General features: G+C 34.1%; 1 protein-coding gene across 1 annotated transcript; it reads right to left on the reverse strand.

The window, feature by feature from the left end:
• Nucleotides 1-9,003: 9,003 nt before the first annotated feature.
• On the reverse strand, nt 9,004-11,109 carry LOC128214666 (5-hydroxytryptamine receptor 6-like). Its single transcript, XM_052921254.1, has one exon. It carries the CDS (start codon nt 10,347-10,349, stop codon nt 9,156-9,158), a length of 1,194 nt encoding a protein of 397 aa, XP_052777214.1. The 5' UTR covers nt 10,350-11,109; the 3' UTR covers nt 9,004-9,155.
• Between the last annotated feature and the right edge of the window lie 13,216 nt (nt 11,110-24,325).

Below are 24,325 nucleotides of genomic sequence, written 5' to 3' on the forward strand. Positions count from 1 at the left end.
TACATTTTACCGACGGTTTCAAGGCGATACCTAACAATCCTTGATAAACATACCTAGTTTTCTATATATAGTATGTATGCCCTGTGCTGCTTATGGAGTTTTTTGCTGTTCTTCCATGTTTTTTTTGTGATTTTATGTTATTATCTTTGGCGTTTACCCAATGCCATTAATACGGGTTTATACTTTTTGCTTCTCAGCTTGTTTCTGTAGGTTTTGCATAAATAGTGTTCAATTGTACCAGCATTACAGCAAAATTAAAACAGCGGTCTTGGTTAATAGTACAAGGATCAAGGAAAAACATGCATACAGTGGTCTTGTTTTATGTTCAAATTCAAATACATTCACAATACATTATAAAACTAACACGGTTTACATATATATCATATCAATGAATATATTTTCTACCACAAAGGTTGATACAAATTATTAATCCAAATCTCAGGAATTTCCCATAAGTGTCCTTTATAAGAGATGACGAGAAGCATACACATTCGAGATCAAAGCATTGTTGACACTGCCTTTCAAGTTAAGTTCCTACAAATAAGCTTTATTGTTAGTGCTCTAAATAAACAACATGAATTCTCTTGTCCCAGAAGTATACTATTATTTTGATTGCTTGAATCCTAGACGTAAAGTATTCAGCTATAACGTCTTGTTAATTGCGATTCAGTGTATTTACCTCTTCATGTCGGTAAGGCAATTGAGTTGATGTTTTATGTCTCAGGAATATTATATGGTCCCCTTTGAAATACTCGTTGGAAGTAACGTAATACAAATAATCAATCTGTGTTGCATATGTGCTAATTACTAAATTTCATATATACAACCTAAATGACATACTTCCGCACAGAGTCTTTTAAATGCCGATCTATTTTTATTTCAAACTAGAATGCAAATTATGATCTGATGTTTGCTTCATCACAAAATTTCTTTATTTATGATTGTTGGGATGAGAGTTCTTGATAACAATCCTTGATAAACATACCTAGTTTTTTTATATATAGTGTGTATGCAATGTGCTGCTTGTGGAGTTTTGTGCTGTTTTTTTATGTAATATTGTTTGTGATTTTTTTGTTTTTATGTTTTATGTCTTTGGCGTTTACCCAGTGCCATTAAATGGGGTTTATGTTTAAATTTATTGCTACTAAGCTTGTTTCTGTAGTTTTTCGCATACATATATTTGTTTCAACAGCATCTAGTTAATACTATCCAGGCTAGCAATATGCTTACAATGAGTTATTGAAAATAATAATGTTCTGGATGTGCGTCTGGGAATTTAATTTTAAACACTTTCTATGTGTATAGATTGGCACAGTTGAGGCGGTTAAAAATATAAATACGTGAAGCTTTATCATTCTCTCTAGCAACACATCTGGGTAATGAAATTGTTACAAACGACTATTGTACTCTTGTATATTTAAATCAAAGTATGTCCTGCTTGTTTTAGTACATGTGGAACATTAACTTGAGTTGTATTCACATGAGTGTTGTGATGATTTGATGCTTACCCTCGATAAAATCTTTATCATTAGACTATGACTTTGGAATAAGAGCATTGGAAGTCGCTTTATTCGGCTTCGGATAGTGTATTGGTGCATTTTTACGAAAAAAAGCAAGTGTACACGTATAATATGGTCAAGGATAATGCAAGCCCCGAACTTGAATCCTGCCTTAGACGCAAGCGATAATTTTGGTGGTTTAAGGTTTTTCTCCATGTCATCTTTATATTGATATTTATATTTTCTTGCATTCGTAATTATAAAAATATTTAAATGTAATATTGAATGAAGATATATTTAACTATTTCAAAAAAGTGTTACCAGTGGGCTATTCATTGATTAGAATCATTTGCTCTTAAGAAAGTTGCAAAAAATGTAAAAATATTATACAATCTTAAACTTTGTTCTCGATATTAACTCAACGTATTCAAAGTAATCGCTGTCTGGTATTGTCTTTGGGACAAGTAACATTCATAAGGCATGGACAGATCGGCGTTATAACGGCATTGTTTATTTGATTGCTAAACTCTTGACAATCAATGAAAACGCTTGGGCACAAACCCACTAGTCCAATATTCAAATAAAAATCCTGTTGCCCAAACGACATTGAACGAGAAACACAGACAACAATCGCATCTAAATCAATGATGGGATCACCGTGAGTTTACTGAGTGTTTGAAATAGTACATATGCAAAAAACATCACACACTTCCCTACATTGATAAACAATTAGAAAATTAACAATTTCAGCATCAAATTAAAATAATCCGGTATAAAGTAAAACTAAACTGATATATTTTTACAAAACTCAACGACCTGATACAAGACATCACCTGCAAACAAAAGCATCAAGCGAAAGCAGCTGTGCCAAATCTAAAAAAGGTAGATACAATTATTACTTAATTAACAAAAGTAAAACCAAGTTTTCAAACTCGAAGGTAAAACAATTAACAACAATAAAAATACACGCAGTCGAATATCCTTCGAGATTTCGAACGGCATCGCTTGGCGGTGAGTGAACACACTAATTTATCTGAAGCCAAATCAGCATTCATAAATCTAAACCTCACCTCAGTCTTAACTGTTAATCAATAATGTCGCACAGGGTTGATATTTAAAGAACATTGATTTTGCCGTAAATTCTATTTTGGGATAGGATTTTATGATAACGCAGCTTTTAGCGAATATCGCCATATAAATCAAGATGGTTAATACCATTAGCGATCAGTGTTTTGAGAGTTTGGCGGTATTTGTCGTTATGCTTTATGAAGACCTTTGAAAAGGTAAACCTAAATTCAGATGTTTAAATTCTTGCATAATCAGTTACATAATCATCATTTTAATAAGGGAACAAAACGCATGCACATCCGAACATGCTCTAGCGAAATAAACCAATTGCGAAACAAACAAACCTAATGATGGGGAAATTTGAACATCGCCGTTCAAAGGGGTAATCTATATATATATACTCTTTTTTCCACCCGTAAGTGATTTAACAATTATAGGAATAAACATATATACAACAATACAAACAATCGAACAATACATTTGTAAGAAGTAAGGAAGAAAAGTACAATAGTTTATATAAACACTTATTAAAAATAAAAAATAAAAAAATAGGCGAGCAACTTTACCAGTTGTTCAAGGTTCCCATTTGGTTCATGGTAAATGTATTTGTAGTTCCAAGAAACAAATCAGGTTCAGAAAATAGGAATATCTTAAAAAAATAGCTAAGCGTTGTTTTTATCAGTTTTACATTGATAGCTGTAGAATAAACACATTTTTTAAGGATGCTTGAAAATAGAAGTGCGCACCTGTAAGAAAGGGGTAAATACATATGATATTTTCAGTAAATGGGGATTATCCTGGTACCGAGACTTCTGATTGCAAAGCATATATCTTCCAATATGTTATATGCATGTTGACATACAAATGTTGCAAAGTTACATTGTCTCCTAATAATTATGTATATTTATATGTAAATGCGATCAGAAAAGTCCTTTACTTTGAATATGGAACATTCAATTAAGATACGTTAACCATTTGCCTTGCATTTAGAAAAACGAATACTGTTATCTCAATCGCCGTGATAGATTAAAATAAAATGTCAAGCTTGCGGATCAATTATTTTTATTTGTTTCGCCTTCGTATAGTATACACTCACGCAAACACTCTTATGAAATATAAACAATGCTTCCTATATATACTTAGAAGTTTAACTAATCAAGTTAAATAATGTTTCAAGTATATTCTAAAAAATATCTTTGATTTTTACAATATGGTATTGTTATAGCAGACATATTTTTTTTGGGTAAACTCTCTTTTAAATGATGTGGGCAACTTGTGTTGTTGTATTTGACATTGAGTGTCACCAGTTAGCCTTGTACGGAGCACATGCCTTGAATCAGGACTTTGGTTGTAATATATGTGCGCCTGTAGTTTTAATTGTTTATTCAGTCTGATCCTCGTAGTCGACAAAGTAACATAAACATACCATTTTAGAAATCGCTGATTGAGACAAACGACCATTTTGACTGAGCATCAGCCCTACTCAGGCAAAAGTGTCGATGGACTTTACAGACACAGGCAAGTTTGACTAAGGTAAGGCGAAGTTTGATGAGGACAGGATATATAGCTATAACGATATAGGCTTTATATCTAATGTAAGCATTGCTGGGATTCCACGATAATTTGTTTATTTTCATTACCATAAAATGGTATATTCAGTTGTATTCTCGACGTTTTATTTATATTTCCGTATAACCGGTCTGCTTGTCAATTATCGCTTGCTGATGTAAGTGGTTATTCGCTACGTGTGAATGACATATTTCAAAACGGCTGTTTGTATCTTTAAATATGAATTGTCCAACTTCCAAGACAATAGCAACAAAATCAAGATATTTGCTGATATGGTGACCCGAGAGTAAGGCAAGCAATTACGGCCAAGAAATTCCTTACGCATTTAATTGTTTCACTCTGTCCTTCTGATCTTGATTAGTATTGGTTAAACTGGCTTATGGTAATCTTTTAGTTTTCATTTGAATCTTTTATTGTCTTTTGACACGAAATTCTGTGGCACATTGTAATCTATATGTTCCAACAGAGTCAGTTTTCGCTGAATGAACTTAATTTGTAAATAAATAACTTCTATCATAGTTTTGAAATTGATAAAGCAGCACAAATTTATTTTTATGACATACATATTAAAGTTAATCTTAGATTATGTACACTAATGTGAAAAACTATACTTATGTTGAAACATTCCAATTATAAGCATCAGAAATATTTGTTTATTCACAAATATTCATTTCCACTGTATATTTTTATAAGTTACAACTATGATTTTATGTATTTGATGCCATTTCAAATAAAACAAATACGATGACATTTTGAATGGTCAACACGAAACGAACATTTGCTGAATATAATGTGCTTTCTTCAAATATTAGATTTGAATAGAATGTGTCGCATTATAAAGTATTGGGGTAAATTAATTGTTGAAAATAGGTTATATCAAGACACAATGTATTTTCTGTTGTTAATACGACTTAAGATATGCACCATGTTATACAATAAAAACGGTATTATAAAACTCAAGAAAAACAGTTTTCATCCTTGCAATTGAAAATCAATGATAACATTCTCGCTACTAATGCAATTGACTATGCGAATGCCATATGCCCATTATTAATATTCTTTGTGTTTCGATTGCATGTGTATGCCCTCAATAGAATGCTGTAAATAATTGAGTGTCTGGAAAAAACACAACCATTAGTGTGAAAGGTTCACGTAACTTTGAAACCATCCTGTTAATAATAAACATCTAAAATCGGACATTTTCTGAAGTACATATTTTATGTCGTTTTAATAAAAAAAACTTAATACGCACTCCTTTTAAAATGTGCCTGTCGAAAATAAATATATATATAAATATATTAAATTCCATGTCTGATGTTTAAACATAAGCTGTTTAGGCTGTTTCTCAATCTGCCTTGTAAGTGTAGATATTTAAAACTGGAGATACCCATAAAACGTACATTTTAATTTGTATACGTATCATGATCATCACGCCAGATCAAACCATCAGTTCATGAAATAACTCGCCAGCATTAAGTGATTATTCTGATCGTGTTTAGATGGAGTGTACACTCTGAGCGTTATTCGTTGGGCATTATTTACGTTTTTTGTTTCGAAGGCTATCGGTACCTGTGCATTAGATTGTAGTCGATTGTCTTTTGTTTGTTTGTAAGACTATAATTGCAATAAAATGTTTTACTGGGTAATAACTATATGGTGCTCAAACAGAATCTATGATATTGAATAGGTTGAAAACAACAGTCAAGTAGCAATCATGTGATTGATGGTATCTAGGTATGTTCTTATGTTCTCGTAGTAGCTTCATTAAGTGTTAAGTGAAAAAGCATATCACTCTTGTATTCAGATAGGAGCATTTGTGGCACTGCCATTTACATACTTGTACTGTATTTGGTGGTTCGGGGAAAGTGTTGATATCAATATGTAATAAAACATGCTAACATAAAATGAATGAAACAATAACTGACAAAGGAATGTGAAAAATGCCCACAAAAAGGCCTCGTTGATAGACAGAAGTAGAAATGTATCAACATAAAAATGATAAGTTACTGCGATATAAAGTAGATGTCAACTCGCGTCTGCTGTCAATTAAATGAAATTGAGGCCATGACTGAAAATGTATGTATATATCACTTTATAGAAAGTTGAATAATTTTTAATTGGATCGTTTTGATGAAAACCTTGCATAATAAAAGTAATAATGACAAAACAACAACAAAATAACCAGCACTGTATAGCTTTTGTGTGAATAACGTCAGTAAATGGCATGAACATTTTACCGTTTTAATATCCTTGTATACATTATCAAAAGGTGTAAACCGTGATCAAACTGCCTGTCAAGTATGAGGTTCCGAGATCCAAGTGTTCATCAGCAGACTTTAACCCCTTACAGTATTAGTTTATTATTATTATTTGTTTTACATTAAGGTTACTTAATGTAATGGATACTTTTGCAGTACCGAACAATCCTTCATAAACAACCTTGTTTTTGTATATATTATATACGTATCATAATCGTATGTAGTGTATTGTTTGTGGAGTATTGTGCTGCTGTTCGATGTTTCTGGTTTGTGATGGATTGTTTTTGTTCTATATCTTTGGTGTTGACCCTGTGCCATTAAACGGGGTTAATGTTTAAACTTTCGACTACTGTACTTGTTTCTGTAGTTTTTCATATAAATTTTGACCCACTGACCATAAAATCGTTAGGGCTCATCTGCTGATGATGATCAAACTGCATACCAGGTGTCGGGCAATTAGGCTAGAGCGTTCTTCAGTTATTTAGTGGAAATGAATTTTCTGGGCAATATCACCATAGCATTGACCATTGACCCCTTGACCTCAGAATCGTTAAAATTCACTCTCTGGGCGTGACCAGCCTTTCTGTTAGGTTTGAGGTACCTGGTACCGTGTATTCTTCAGTTATTTATCTCAAACTGATTTTAAACGCCAAACGACCGTGACTTTAGATCAATTTACCTCAATATCAATACGAATTATGTTCTGGTCTGTTTTCCTATATACTTTTGACACATTGGGCCCAAGCGTTCTTAAATTATTAAATGGATTAGTAGGTAAAAAATACCAGCACCTTGATAGTTGACCCTTTCGACTCAAAATAAATAGAATTTATCTGCTCGAAGTAACCAACCAGCCTACCGAATTTGAAGTCAATGGGCCTTAGCGTTCACAAGTTATTGATTGGAAACCGTTGGTACGGACGGACAGTCGGATTACTATATGGCGCCATTCCGGATTTTAACCTATACCGAATTTACCCGATGCAGTTTCAACGATTCAATTTATTGCAATTTTCACATCGAAAATACTTATACTATTACTTGAATTCAAATAATTATTTTCGATGAACTTATAATTATCGCATAACATTTTAATAAAGAATTTCTATATGGAATTCGTAAGATAAAATTTGGTAAACAAGTTGAGCTCCTTAATGTAAATTCATTGAAACACACTTTTCTGGCTTAGTTGCTGGGCATGCCGTTCGACAGGTTCCCTGGTTTCAGCACGCAACGTAATATCAGTCAAGATTTACCTTTTTTGTATAATATTAAGATATATTCACTTCGAAATAATAGCACAATCGGTGTAAAATAAAAAAAACTCTATCCTTTTAAATGAACAATGTATACAAAGATCGATGGGGAATACCATATACAAACCAGAGTTCCGCAGACGACACTGTAATCAATGTCGTGTGATTGTTTGATAACATTTTCTTCAAATAAAAGAAGTATCGAAAACACAAAAACAATTCTGATTTCCTTGTTATAACAAATAAGAGCACATATCTTACTTCAAATATAAGTGATACTTATATGATAATGATACAAGCACCAAATTAAAAAGTTTCGTACCATTTTTTTTCTTCCGCAGTTTGACCTTTCCATGTTTTATAATTAAATGTCCTGTGTGTATGCTGTAATTTAAAAACAGCGTGATACTAAGTTCAGATTCACGGAAGAAGAAAGTCAGAAGGCAGTGTTTTCTCCACGGAGGTGCACATGCAGTCTTTAATTGCTTTGAATGTTCCTAAAATGGATCCTAAATTGCTTAAAATGATCCATAATCACAGACGTAATAAATTTCCCGAAGGATTTGTTTGGCACCACATTGAACCTGCAGACATTTAATTTGTAACATTTAAATTTCAAGTAAACCCCCGGGAATTCAGCAATCCAACTCATAGATATTGAATCAAATAAAGAGTTTTACAATAATTATAACACAATTACAGTGTGCATGTCCAAAAACGTGTTTTTCAAATTATTGGTTTCAATGCTAATTGAAAGTGAAAATATAGTTGTGCAAGTTTAGACAAATAATACAATCGCCCTGAAGTTATAAATATGTCGGATGCATTTATCCACTTGTTTCGCAGACTGTTTTCACATTAACATTTGTATGGCGTTGGTGAATATTCGATGTTAAAAGCTAGGTCTATACATTAATATGAACACGTATATATGGTATTATTTCTTTATTCGAAAGAGAGTCACTGTGAACGGATAACATGAGTAACCATAACATATCAATATATGTATGAAAAATACATTTGAAAGACAAGTTTTCATAAAAACGGCACATTCGAATTAAAAGTAAACATAGCAACCATTAACGTGCGCCGGAATGACTACTGTAATACAATAATACCTAACATCGATTCAATGGGAAAACAGCCCTTAAAAGTTCACCCAAAATATTCTTTCCTAAAATATATACAATGATTAATTCCATGTTGAATAAGCCTTGCGAGTTGATACCTGTTGTTATCTATAACAGTACATGTATCTATATAAAAGGACCCACGCTGGAAGCAATTTCAATATACGAGGTTCTGATACGGGGTAAAGTAGGTTCCTTTAGTCTTGTTCAAACCGTGTACAAGTTTAATTTCCGGCTGGAATAATGATTAGACAAATTGATACGAAATCTTAACTGTCAATGACACATTACAAATGCTCAGTATCCTATTATGTACGTGTGTCACATAAAATATGTATGGCTTTAATGGCACGAAAGATTTGATCCGCTGGTAATTTATACTGTATCCTCTATGGGTCCCGACGAACGCTTTGCAAAATCCATAGAGCTCTGAAAAAAGACTCTGTCACGTTTGTGTTTTTTAAGAAATGTCAAGCAAGGGCATACATTTAACAGCGCTGTTGAATACACGTTCCGAAAGTCACGCATGAACAAAGGGTAAATGATGGGGTTTATGAGGCTGTTACAATACCCTAGCCACACAAAAGCACTAAACAGTTTGGCATGAACGCAAGTACATAAGGCTTCTAATATATTTGTAATCAAAAATGGAGCCCATGTCACAACGTATGCACCCACAATTATTCCGAGGGTTATTGTAGCTTTTCTGGTGAAAGGTTCTCTGATATGTTTGTTTGCTACTTTTGCACCTAGGAGCATGTTGCTAGGTGCAATAAGGACTCCTACGAAACGTGCTTGACGTTTCGCTTCCTTAGATACCCGGTAATATAAACCGAATGCAACAATTATCGGCAGCCATAAAGTCACAGTTGATGCTATTAGCACAAATGTTAAACTTGGAATGAAAAGACATTGAGGTGTTTCCGTAAGAAAGGTTAGGTCAGTCAGAGTTGGTAAATCAGGATTGTGAATACCTGTCCCCAAGGGAATGAAAGACGCACAAATCGCTATTGCCCAAGCAACAGCTATCATAGCAAATGCACGTCGGTTGGTCACGATGACCTTGTAACGTAGAGGTGACATCACAGCAATGTATCGATCAAGGCTTATCAGGCACACGTTTAACACCGACGCACTACAGAGCATGACATCGAAGCCCGCCCAAACAACACAGAATCCGCTTGCCAGTATCCAGCGTCCAAATATTTCGTTAAGTGTTGCAGGAATCATCACCACAGTCGCTAACAACAAATCCGCCATGCTAAGAGACATAATGAATAAGTTTGAAACTGACCGTAATTTCTTGTTGAATATAACAGCAGCGAATACCATTATATTTCCGGTAACTGTAAGGGCAGCAATAAAGAATAAAACTACTCCTGTCACTATATTTCCTGATGAAATCTCATGTTCACCAAAAGTCCCTTGTTCGATTGATTTATTTAATCCGTAGATACCATTTAAGGTCCCTGATAAAGTAGTGTAGGTATTGTTAACAAATAGTGATTGGTTGTGAGACAAATATATATCCGTCATATCCGATTCTTCAGAGAAATTAATATTCCGCATTGAATTTCTCCTTTTGATATTAGTTCATCCATATATTTGTTTTTCCTTGGCCAACAGCACGTGCTTAATTAAAGAAGTAAATATAACAGATAAGTAAAACTTTTACAGTGTGAATTGTGAATATCATGACATGAAGTAAAAAATTGCCCTGCTATAAAACATTCACTTTTTGCGATCCTGTTTAAAATTTTCCGGTCGAAATATTACCTCTGGTGATTAAACGATTAAACAAGACGAAATAATGTAATTATATCATTGTACCGGATTACCGTTGACAATTCATAAGTTCTGAAGACCACTAGTTTCTTTTAAGTGTCTATTCATTAGTATAAAGCTCCAGTTCAAGTATTTACAAAATTTATTCCTAAAAAATCTTCAGTTTTCCTCAAAAATAATATCCTGGAATGGTGGGTTCACAATGAAACGGCACTATAAATCTACCAGCAAAACCTTATACTGTGTAGAATTGCCATCCTAGGTTCTTGAGTCAGCGCACTGTTAGCCCCGAGTTATATAAAATACGGTATTGAAATAATCAAGTCTAGATGTTCATAGGAACTTCCAGAATTTATTCTTTAATTATTGATACAGTAATTTCCTTTTAAGTGGCATCGATGCAGTCGCGCGTTACAATTCCTTTTCCATTTATTTCACAAGATAGTATGCCAATCCTTCCACTCCTGTCGGCATGAGACTCTATGCCACCGCACCGCACAGCTATCTGAGTGTATTCCATTCACTTAACTATTCTAGGCCCTGTCGAGCCAATATCGGGAACTACAACTTCTCTTTTCACGATGATACGTTCTTTGAGAACAGTGCCAATGGCCGTGGTATAAATGCTTCATTTTAAAACAAACCTTTTTTTATTGTAAATTAGTAATTAGCAAGGATTTACTTTTTCCCTTGAGCTAATTGTGACACTGGAAAACGAGAAAAATGAAAAAGACAATCTATTTCAGAGTTTTTGATGTTCGTTATTTAAATTTGTAATTTCGCTTTTTATACTTATATTTTACATGGTATTTTTTTAAAAGAAAGAACAAATGCGTTTGCCGTTTAGATAAAATTGCATTTATCTAGTTTTCAATAATTGACTTTATTTGTAGGCGTTTTATGAAAGCCAAGATTGTATTTCGTGCAGACGTGAATTAAGAGAGCTGCGCCATCTTATTCATTTAATAATATCACGTTGGATGCGCTGTATAATGAAATCGATTTTTGTGAACATTTATCGGAAATATAATGGCTAATCAATTCGAACTTGTTGTTATTAAACTGCAATATTTACATTTGCTCTTGCTTTTGCCCGATAAAATTTTTCGTTCATTTTACAAGAACCGGTCGACCCTTCGTGACCTCTGCAGGCTGAATATTGCAAGAAAGACCTGCGTCACGCATAGATAAAACTGGAGGTATAGAAATATCAATAGTTCTCTTGATAAATTAGAACGTTTTAACAACTAAAATCCTTTTTCTACCAAAACTGAATAAATAAAAGGCATAAAGATGGGGGTTTTTTTATGCGTTCATGCAGTGTAAGCGCTCGGTCGCGATTTTGCAAATTTTCCAAGAAGCGCTAGCACGCCTTATGAATTTGCATTGATTGAATTTTAATTAAAACCGATACCATACGTTGAACAATATGACACTCAGACGAATATACAGTAAATGACATTATGGGAGTTAAAATCCTCGTATTTCTTATTAGGGTTTTATCAAAGTATGGAAATAAGCTTGTTTCGATAAAACTACTGACGAAATTCAAACAAAAAAGAGAGGAGATACTAGTTACAGCTGTCTATCATAAATATACAACATGTGTTGTCAAAATCATACCATCTATTCACATGCATGTTTTAAATGAGGTAAATATTTGAATTTTTGCTCCACCAACTGAAAAAAATGGAATACCAAGATAAACTTAATAATATATTTAAATTATTTATTTGTATTAAATTTGACACTGTTACCCCTGTTTCTAACGAAAAGATTTGCATTTAAGTGTATTTCATAAAAAAAACAACAACATGTTTTGTGTATTCTACGGGGATTTGTTTACATATCTGTTTCCGTTGCTAAGTATATGTTTAATCAAATATTATGTAGTTTGTGATTAAAACAGCTAAAACTGGTTTTAATGGCAGACATATATCAACTAAGGCCCTACCGACCGGTAGTTTACGGAATGCTGTTAGGGCCATCGCCTGTGAATGAGTTGATCTGAAACACGATACTCGAAAGTACTTTCATCATCGTACTTTCGCGTTTTCATCATCGTATTGTCGCGTTTTCATTGTCGTACTGTCGTGTTTTCATCATCGTACTATCGCCTTCCGGCGTGCATGCCCAGACAAGAATTTGCCCTACATGTGACAAAATATCGAATGCAGAGGTGCGTTTCATAGCATTTTTACGATCTGCCATTATCGTAAATGTACGGTCATAATAACGAAAAACTTAATGGCAATAACAAAGGCGTGTTTGTGTAATTTATCACTGTTATACGTTGTATTCTTAAAAAAAGCGTCTAAAATAATCCACAATCACTTGTGGATTATTGTAGACGCTTTTGTTCATAAAACACGGCATAATAATGAGTACTTGCTAGTGACTAATTTAATACAAATTGAATGATTAATTGAAAGTTTCTGTTGTTGTTGTTGTTGTTGTGGTGGTGGTGGTGTTGGTGTTGTTGCTGCTGCTGCTGATGATGATGAGTATGATGATGATGATGTGACCTCCGAGATATTGAATTCGGAAAACTGTTCGAAGATACTGTTTTGACTGGTTGGTTTTATTGTATTAAGACATTAAACTCATAATTGAATCTTTATTGTGTCAATCGTTGTTTAAACTTTTAATGAATTGTATTTCAGTTCAAAATGCGTTATAAACGCTTCAGTTGAAGACATGATTCAATGACTTAATACGAGCACTGTGTATAAGTATTTTAGATGTAAACGAATATCGACTCAAGCTTCTATCATAAAAACGAAAAGTACCAATGAATTGCATTAAGTGACTTCCGAGCAACATTTCCCAGAGGTCCTGAAACTCTTTGAGAACATAAACATATCCAATGCCTCGGAAGCTTACAACCATAATTGCACTTAGTCTCACTTGGCCAGAAGCAAGCACCACAGGCTTTATGTGAAATTACCCCTAGCGTGCTAACCCTAAACCTTATATCAGACAAATCATGCACATTAAGTCAAATGTGTCGTTTATATCAAAATTGCTACGAGAAATATATTAATATGATCTCAGCTTGGCGCACTTTTATTTACAACTCACGAGGAAGGACATCAAGTTAGGTTTACGTCTTGTTAGGTGAGCTCTTAATTCAAAACTCCGTAGTGTTTTGTGATGCTCACTCGAAAGTCGTATAGATATGTTGTTTGAATTGAAGACATTCTCTGCGACGCGCAGTTATCTTCGTATTCGACACACACACAAGCGCGCGCGCATGCACTGATGCACGCACGCATGTGTTAGTAATTAATCATACGTGATATATGTATTAAATATGTTGCTATCATTGCTTTTTTACAAAGTAAGCCTATAGAATAACATTTCAACCACTACGCACTATTCTTTTGGCTTGTGAACCTAATTAAAAGTGAGCGCATGTTACCTGTTTTAACACAACGGTCAATAACTATTATGTATTAAGTTTCGTAACATCGTTCTTATATAAGAAATCATTACAATGAACACATTTAATGAAGCAAACCAGCTCGAAAATATCCCGTATAATTGTTTCTGTTTTGCAGTGTAAATATTTATTATTAGTGTTTTCCATTCCAAACGAGGACATAAAAAGTGTAAAGCTGAATCTAAGAAAAATAATTAAAAATATCTCGGGATAAAGAGAACGCGTGTTCGGATAAGTTCGATTGATATCGTAAAATAAACTACAGGTACACGCCCCCCCCCCAAAAAAAAAACAACAACAAAAAACAATAAAAAAACAACAAAATAATATGATAAACTTTCGAAGAAACAATGATCAAATGAAACAAGACAAGCAAAGAAAAAACACAACAGAGTGTACAATCATAATACAGCAATTTCAATGAATAATTACGCTTGATTACTAGTTGAAACGGTACGCAAAAGAAGAAGGGATCCAGACGGGTGTCTGCAGACAAAGCTAATTAAGCTCTAAATGTCTGGCATTTTTAAATGCAGTATGCTTAATATAAGTTTATATAATCATTTGTTCCCCAGCGTCTACGAATTTGGCTATATAATTCCATTACAGATGATATGTTTAATGAGTTCTTGAAGAAGCTCTCAAGCATTGATTAGACTGTTTTATTTTAATATTATATACTGGACTCAATATGGTGTATTTGAACAATCAATGAATTATTTGTTAACATGGACATGTAACTGTGATTATTAGTTCTTTCTTCTTATGCACATCAAGTGAACATGCATAGAAAACGTAATCAGCTCATAATAAATCAGGGAAATAATTACGAGTTCTTACTACAATAGTACAATAGTGTTTACGCACTAACAAGGTGTCGCTTTGTAAATATCGGTACAAGTTCGGTGCTTTGTATGTGTCCCATGCTTTTCATGCTGGCTGGACACATTTTGGTAGCAGCCTGAACATTGTGTTTTTTGTATTATTTTTCCCTTTGTAATTGCATGTGTCACATATTTTTGCGACCTAAAATTCGCTTCAGTTTCGCTTTTAGCTTTAAAATGTTTATGTCAAGACAGAAAGTAGTAATGCTCCAAGCTGGCATGGCTCGTGACAATTTATTCTTTGATACAAGTTCTGCTCTGTTTGATTTTCTGCCGAACAGCCAAATCACATTTCATTGCACATACAAACTGCTCTTTCCGACCTACATTGCTGAAAACTTAGTACGGGCGTTATCGTCAAGGGATTCTATTTAAATATAATTATTATGTGCAAGACCGGATATCGTTATATATAGGTATAAAACAATTTGTAGCTTAAATCAAGATATTTCCGTATCGAAGAACTTTTTCATATATATCTGTGCATTTGACCTTTGTCAACAAATGATTTACTATAATCTTACCATTTGTGTAAAGATGTTGACGGGTAGTAGTGTAAGTCAAAGTATTGTGTTGGACAATGTAACGATACAACTGTCCCTAAAAATGTTTTGAATTTATAATTAACTGGATATATCAAATATACTTGATGTATCAGATCGTCTCATTTCTATTTGTTGTTTCCTGTTATGTTTGATGAAATATTGCATCAATAATGCTTTTTAAAAACAGAAATTATATGTTGCTCGTGATAATTTTACAAATTATTTTCGAAAAATAAATATCAATACATTTCGACAATTTCTTTTTGATTTATTGGTTTACGGACACAACGCAAAATACGTTTTTTTATTTTCTAGAAAACTAAGTTATAATCTCACGCATAGATTTGTCATGCAATGTGATATACACTAAGCAACGTTTAAATTTTCGAAATTTGAACATGTCAGTATAAACTTTCCCGAAACGACGTAATGACTTTATGGCGGATCTTCGATCAGTTCAATGCATGTTTGGCTTGCAGTAAATAGTTTAGTTTAATATAAGTTATTCCACAGCTCGATAATGGCAATTTTGTGCACTGATCAAATGCTTTTATACACCAATGTACAGCAAGACTTAAATATTAAACGTGAATATGTATAAAAATAGTACAAACAATACTGTTTGCAAAGCGGTAGCGTCCCTGACGTCACTTTTTTTTATCGATTTCACTTATATATTATTGACGAATCATAAACATCTGTCGATTTTATGTATTCTGAAGAGATGCCTTAAAAGGAAATTGTATGCAATCTTAAGGCTATGTATTAGTATTAAGAAACTCAAAAGGAGTGTAAAATGATATTTGAAAACGGTAACGAAAATGTACATTTAACGCCAATAATACGTCATGTATTGTAGCATAACTTTCATATTTTTTTTTTATATATTTCAAGATATTTTGCCTTTTAGAGTTGCTGTCGGTGTTAACGTGGAAAGTTATTCTTACCATAAGTTGAACACTTGTTAAAGTACCCGACAATAAATACATATTGAGTTGATTTGAGTTGATTTGCATTTAAGGTCAATTTCTTCCATATCATGAAAAATATTTAAAGTTGACTTTGTAGTTCATGCTTTTGTTAAATCTGTTTATCGAAATATATGTTCCATGTTCCTTAACATAACAGCCAGCGTTAAGTGCTGCATGTTTAGTGTAATCGATAATGGCTAAAATTGAACTATTTTACTTTATATATTTTGGATAATCGAACAACAAAGTTAAATGTTGTTTTTTTCATTCCGCAAATTGTAATTTAATATATATGCAAAAAGCTACAGAAACATGCTCAGTAGCAAAAAGTTTAAACATAAACCCGGTTTAGTGGCAATGGGCAAACGCCAAAGACATAGAACACATATTCACAAACAAGAAACATAGAACAGCACAAAACTCTACAAACAGCACAGTCCATAAATACTATATATATATATAATTGGTATGTTTATCAAGAATTGTTAGGTACCGCCTTGGAACGGTCAGTAAAATGTTAATTTATTGGGGGTTTAAACCAGTTTAAGACCGACCTGGTGAAGTTTAACAAAACATGATATTTAGCCGGTTTCAAGGGTGATGGGGTTGCTTATTGGCCGATTTTCGAAATGTATGTGTTGTATATAAAAACATTACAGTTGACAATTTTATGTTATATTTTTTCTAAATTACGACTTTGATTATCGTGTTTATGGCGAAAGTGTTTTTCAAATTTTTTTGGCACCTTCAACCTTAAACTGCAGGAAAGGAATTTTACATAGTTTATCATGTGTTTATAGCTTAACCTCAATAACAGGATATTGCAGATATCCCACAGGGCGCCAACTACCGTGTTGATGCCAACGGACGCATCCGCGCCCGTCCCGACCAGCAGCCCACTGCCCCACGTGATGGTAACTAGGATGCACCCCGTCCCATTGGAACGTCCGTCCATATTGTACATATTAACGGTTGCGGATGGACAAAAGACAATGAAAATCTTCGTGTTGCATTAGTCAACTCATTTGATGCTGATATTATCTCCCTTTGCGAAACTCATTTACCTGACAGAAATGTTATAGAGGTTGAGGGATATTCATGGTTTGGCTTCAATAGAACCGAAATTCATAGAAATGCACCCAAAGCGTCTGGCGGTGTCGGACTTTTGGTAAAACAGCGGATTATAAATGACTATGATGTTAGCGTAGTTGACCGAGCCTACGACGGAATTCTAGCTGTTAACTTCACAAATAAAGCTACGCAGTCCGATTTTATTGTATTCTCGTGTTATTTGCCACCGGAAGGATCCACACGAGGACGAGATGCGCATCTTCTAACGCAGATATACGCGCATGCAAACTGTGACCAGATGGTTATATGTTCTGACTTTAACGCCAGGATAGGCTCATTATCAGATTTACTTAATGAATGCGACTCCATATCGGAGAGAAAGGTTATTGATAAAACTGTAAACCAGCACGGCCATGATTTCGTTGTGTTCCTATGTGACTCCAAGTTCTGTGTATTAAACGGCCGTTTTCAACGTGATCTAGATAACTTTACGTCTATTTCGAGAAAAGGGAAAGCTGTTGTTGATTTTATTTGTGTCCCACACGATATTTATCAGCGCTGTAAAAACTTTAAAGTTATAAACCCCCATGACATTATTGATCAACAAGGATTACAGGGATTATTGAATGAGCGTTCACGCGTTCCTGATCACTGCGCATTAAGTGTATATATTGACACGGGCTATAGTGCACCTTTATCTGGTACAAATACTGCTATAGAGACCCCACGCGAAGCTCGATTTAACCTTCGGCGTATCCCGTCTGACTTCATGGACAGTGAGGGGGTCAGAACTGCTTTACTTTCTCTTATCATGCAAATAGAAAACTCAAGGGAGACTCAAGAATCTATTGACAGTCTATACACAACTCTTTGCGATGTGATTTTGGTTGAAATGATAAAATTCCGAAATTGTCAAGTTCAAAAAGAACATCAACAAACTGAAACACACAAAACCATTCTGGAACAACGAATTGCAAGATCTTTGGAATGAGCTCAGAGAGCGTGAAAATAGATTCCTTAAGTGCAGGGATGACAGGACATTAAGAGTACGTCTGCACTCGGAATATGTTACAGCCAGGAATAAGTTTGACAAGACTCTCCATAGAACAGAACGTGTTTATAGAAAGGACAAAGCCATTGAAATCGAGACCTTTGAGGCAAATAACCCCAAAGAGATTTGGAGCAAAATCAAAGCGCTGGGACCACGGAGAGACTCGCGCATCCCTACTGAAGTGTACGAAGCCGACGGATCTGTTACGAGTGATGAAAACAGAGTGTTTGACCGGTGGAAAGAGGACTTCAAAGACTTGTACAATTGCCAGGAATTTGATAATTTCGACAATGAACATTACAACCGTGCAAAGTTACATAAACTGTTACTTGAGAACAATATAAATGATCCCCTATATGAAACGAACGCATCATTGAATAACAACATTTCATTAGAAGAGATAGCATTTATAATACAGAAATGTAAATCTGGTTCGGCCTGCGGAATAGACAATTTACCGTATGACGTATTGAAAAATCCACCAGTTATTGCCGTGCTACAGCAATTATTTCAATTAGTGTTCGACACCAGCATTATCCCTTCAATATGGAGAAAGGCTATTATTTACCCAATACTTAAGGATCCTCAATCTGATAAACGAATACCAATGAACTATAGAGGGATAAGCCTTTTGTCGTGCGTAAGCAAAATGTATACTGCATTTTTGAATAAACGGCTCTCGAAGTACCTTGAAATTGAAAATCTTCTTGCGGATGAACAAAACGGATTTCGGGCAAATAGATCGTGTTAAGATCATGTATTCACCTTAAATAGTGTTGTTAGAAACAACAAAAACGTCTTTGCGGCATATATCGACCTGCGACGTTGTTTTGATTATATTGATCGAGACATGCTATTGCACAAACTATTGCTGACTAGAATAGATGGAAAGTTCTACAACTCTGTCAATAATATTTATGCCAGTTCCTCATCTTGTGTCCGGATAAATATCTCTCACACCGACTGGTTTGACTGTGTAACAGGCGTGAAACAGGGCTGCACGTTGTCGTCGACACTTTTTGCCATCTTCGCCAACGATCTCGTCAAGGAAATGACCTGGGCTGTGGCGTAGCTATTGGAGAAAATCAGGTATCAATGCTCATGTACGCTGATGACATACTGCTTATGGCCGACAGTGAGGAAAAATTGCAGTCAATGCTAGATGTTCTCAACAGCTGGTGTAAACGTTGGCGTGTGATGATTAATACGTCAAAATCAAAATACATGCACTTCCGGAAAGGACGTACTCAACGAACACAGTTTAATTTCCACATCGGTGAGAATGTCCTTGAAATCGTGGACAAATACAAATACCTCGGTATCGTTTTCCAAGATAAAGGCGACTTCTCGTTCACTTGTGAAGGTCTCTCAAAAGGGGCCGGCAGAGCACTTGGAAGTGTCATCAGTAAAGTACACACACTGAACAACCTTGGATTTAAACCCTATGAAAAATTGTATAACGCATGTGTTGTGCCCGTCATGGATTACTGTAGTTCGGTGTGGGGATACAAGCAATTTCAATCATCGGATAACGTCCAAAACCGTGCCCTACGTTACGCTCTTGGTGTTCATCGATTTGCTCCAATACCCGCCCTAACCGGGGACACCGGATGGATTCCCACCCGCTACCGCAGATGGAGTAATATGCTACGCCTCTGGAATAGACTCGTGCTAATGGACCGAGACCTGCTATGCGCGCAAGTATTTGAAACGGACTATAACAGATGTACTACAAACTGGTCAAGCGAAATCAAGGACATCATGATGCATATCGGATTATTGGATAAATTCAATGCTAAGCTACCTGTTGAAATCCCGACTGTGCATATGCTTGTGCGAAATCATTACATTAATAACATTTGGTCAACAGATGTAGGATCCATGCCAAAACTACGAACATACCGTGAATTTAAACAAGAATTTAAATGTGAAAAGTATTTGAGCTTGGCTCTTAAGAAGAACGAACGTTCATTACTTGCTCAATTTAGGACTGGTATATTGCAACTACGAATAGAAACAGGTCGTTATTTAGTCAACTCCAGACTCTGTAAATTTTGTGATTCCCAAGAAGTGGAAAACGAGTGCCATTTTGTCCTAAAATGTCAATTGTACAATGCTGCAAGAACTACATGTTTAGGACCACTTTTGTCCAACGATGAATTTGTAAACCTCTCTGATACAGGCAAAATCACATATCTCATGCAAAAACATGTCAGACAGTTAGCAAAATATATTGTGAAGGCATACACCATAAGGAGAAATACGTTATATTCTTAACGCATGAATGACATTGTGTTTCTATTCAATATACATGTTTATGTTTATTTATTTTGCCTCCATATATTTGCACATGTACACGTTTGCTTTCGTTTTTTCATTTAATCTTTATCGAATGAAATTATTACCTCTTTGAACAATCTCCATATTTATAACTCATAGATGCTATATATGTATAAACTTGATTACCTATATCTGCACTGTAACATACAAATTTAAAAATGTATAACTTTAAATATATGCTTTACATAACGTTAATATTTAGGTGACTTATAGGTCCGATGGGCCGGGTGTAAAATGTACTATATGTTTGTATTGAAAATGTAATTATGTTATATACACATGTCACTATAATAAACAATTTACTTACTTACTTACTAACTTATACAAAAATAGTTATTTTGATAACGCCAGCAGTTGTTAGTAACTATATACATTAGAAATGAAAAAAAACGATGTTTTGACGCTGGAATATATTCAACATTTATACAGTACATCTAGAAATTTCAATTAATCTTCCTATATGAAGGGGAAACATTGCCCCAATACGACCAATGAGGACAGGGTAGATGTCTTTTAGATTCAAATGAATATCGATTTCAGTTGATAATACAAATGCGATTACTCATAAATTCTTTGCAGTTCGTCATTACCGAGCAACATTTCCCAGAGGACCATAAAATCCTTCTAGATGCATGCGATATTTCCTACCATGGCTAGGTGGCTTACTGTGGTAATTGTTCATGCATGTTAAATATAAAGAAGCGCAAGGACAAGGCCTGACATTCATACATCGTATAACATATACACTACTCTTACATAAAACATTTTTGTTAATAAATATGTATATGCAAAACTATAAAAGCAAGCTCAGTAGCCAAAAGGTTAAACATATGGTTTATATTGATATGTACCGTTTGATAATAAAATACCACAAACGAAGGCACCACGAACGTGTTCTCAAAACAAATAAACGGTATCAATATCATTGTAATATGCTGCCTCTTAAATATATATCAAATTGGAATGTAACTTTGTGAGAAAGTTTGGATGTTACATTATGATAAATAAACATAATAAATGTATCAACTTGACCTCCATTGTGCTCGCTATACTGGACCAATAAGTTTCTCATAGTGTTCGCATCATGCGACTCATTGTTGATTATAAATTTGTAAAGCAACAGAGTCATGTTAAAAGTGGAGTTTTATTCTATTTTACATTCAATAAACCAGCATGGATTTACCAATACATATAATCAAGGTAGAATTGAATGGTCACATTATCACAGTTTTTAATTCAGAACTTAGGAGTAATAAAAATATTAAAGAGTGTACAGCGTGGGCATATAAGTGTCCACAACTTCTGGGCGTCTAATGGAATGTGACCATTCAAAACAATTAATAAGAACAATAAATGAGTATAAGATGTTTGACAGATCATTGTAAATATGTCTATATAGAATTGTTGTTTTGAAACGGAATATGTCTTTAAATAGCTATAAAAGCTTTAATAAGCCTAGTTTAGTTATAATGTCTGTATATATATATATATATACGATGTAGATTTGTGTTTATGACAGTTTTGGCCTGGTTTCACCAGATTCTCTGTACGAGAAGTGTGGTTTTGGGGAGCAGACCAATTATAAATTATGCTCTACTCTGTAAATATATTAAAATAAATAAATAAAATACGAACTTTGCTGTGTTCTGAGTTGTAGTGGAACACTGGGCGATTTCCGTAGCGTTACGTTCGTGTAAATTAAAGCGATTTAATCGAGAGAGTGAATGCAATTTAAAATTAAATTTGGAGCCCGTCACTTGACAAGTTGGTCCTCCCTGCATTTCATTAGTTGGTTCCAATCTCTGATATACTGGTTTTGGTCGATTTTCATTCATAACAAGACAAGTCTTTAATGTAATACAAAGTCATACATCAAGTCATATATAGTTTACATATAGGGTCACCAAATGTATATCGTACCAAAATGGCGTCTATATTTCAATTTCGAAGAAGAAATAAAACATTTAAACAAGTAAAAATGTTGTCGACGTGATAAATACGTTTAGAGTTAGTAAGTGACCCGGTGGGATAAAGGGGTGCAGGAAACCATATTCACGTATGTAAAGAATGTAAAGTAAATATCTAATTAAAATATCTGCGTCAAGCTCTCAATTTGTCATCCCAATGATCTTCAAGAGTAATATTTTATCATATTGCTTGTTGACAACGGAATTAATTTATCTCAGCTTCTTAATTCATTTTCAGATATATTTTTAAAGCCACGTTTTTGGTCATAATACTATTCTGGTTTATTTAGAGAATGCTTTATGAAACAAATTGCAATATGGTCTCCTTTAAGCGCGTATGAATTAATAAATTATTCTATGGCAACTTGATTATTATTGACACTTAATATTTATGTTAATTTCAAAAACATGAATTTACGTTGTAATGAATAATATTATTAAGACACTTTTGCATTTTATGTAACGTTCAACAAACGATATTTATGGTAATGATTTCGTAAATGACGTGAGGAATCAGTCCATACTTTAAATAAATTTAATGATTTTACTTACATACTGATTTCACACATAGTGTTTAACCTAAGGCAGACTGTGTTTGATGCTTATCGTTTTAAACAATGACTGCATCGTATCTTTGAATAGTTTTTGAAGTAGGTATTTTGAATTGCATTCCTCCGTCTGAAGATAGAGTTGGAATCTCTAATCATTGAAGTCCTTGGGGTTTACCTTTTAGTTTATTATTATATACTTCGAAAAGATTTACCTTTTACTGGTTTAAATCCATAGTAAATTAATATTTTACTGACCGTTCCAAGGCGTTACCTAACAATCCTTGATTAACATACATAGTTGTTTATATAGTATATAAGCACTGTGCTGTTTGTGAAGTTTTGTGTTGTTGTTCCATGTTCCTTCTTGTGATTTATTTGGTTTTGTGTTTTATGTCTTTGGCGTTTACCCTGTGCCATTAAACGGGGTTTATGTTTCAACGTTTGGCTACTAAGCTTGTTTCTATTAGTTTTCACATACATTGGGTATTGTTTGTAATGAAATCCGAGCTTTTATAAAGATTTGGTGACTTTGTCCAAGAAAAGTAATCGGGTCCTGGTACAACACAACAATAACAAACCCTTCAGTCTTTTAATATTAATTGAGAATACAAGTTAAATATATTCTAATACTATCTGTTCTTGGACAACGAAAACATGTATTGGTAGTGGGCGTTGACAGTTCTATCAGTGAGTATTTTCAACCAAGTAAAAACGCTTATTACTACGTTTTGCTTTTTCAATTATTTCTCCTACCGGGTGCATTGATATATATACGAGTCTGTATTATATATATTAAATAACACAATTTGAAGGCAATAAACTACTAACAAGCTTTCAATGATATATAATAAGATATAAAACTGCTCCTAATGGCGCTACTTCACCACCACCACAGTAAATATTAGACCATAATTGGCCATAAAATACCAATGACGTTA

Source organism: Mya arenaria, chromosome 13, assembly GCF_026914265.1.
Source record: "Mya arenaria isolate MELC-2E11 chromosome 13, ASM2691426v1".
NCBI classification, from domain to species: domain Eukaryota; kingdom Metazoa; phylum Mollusca; class Bivalvia; order Myida; family Myidae; genus Mya; species Mya arenaria.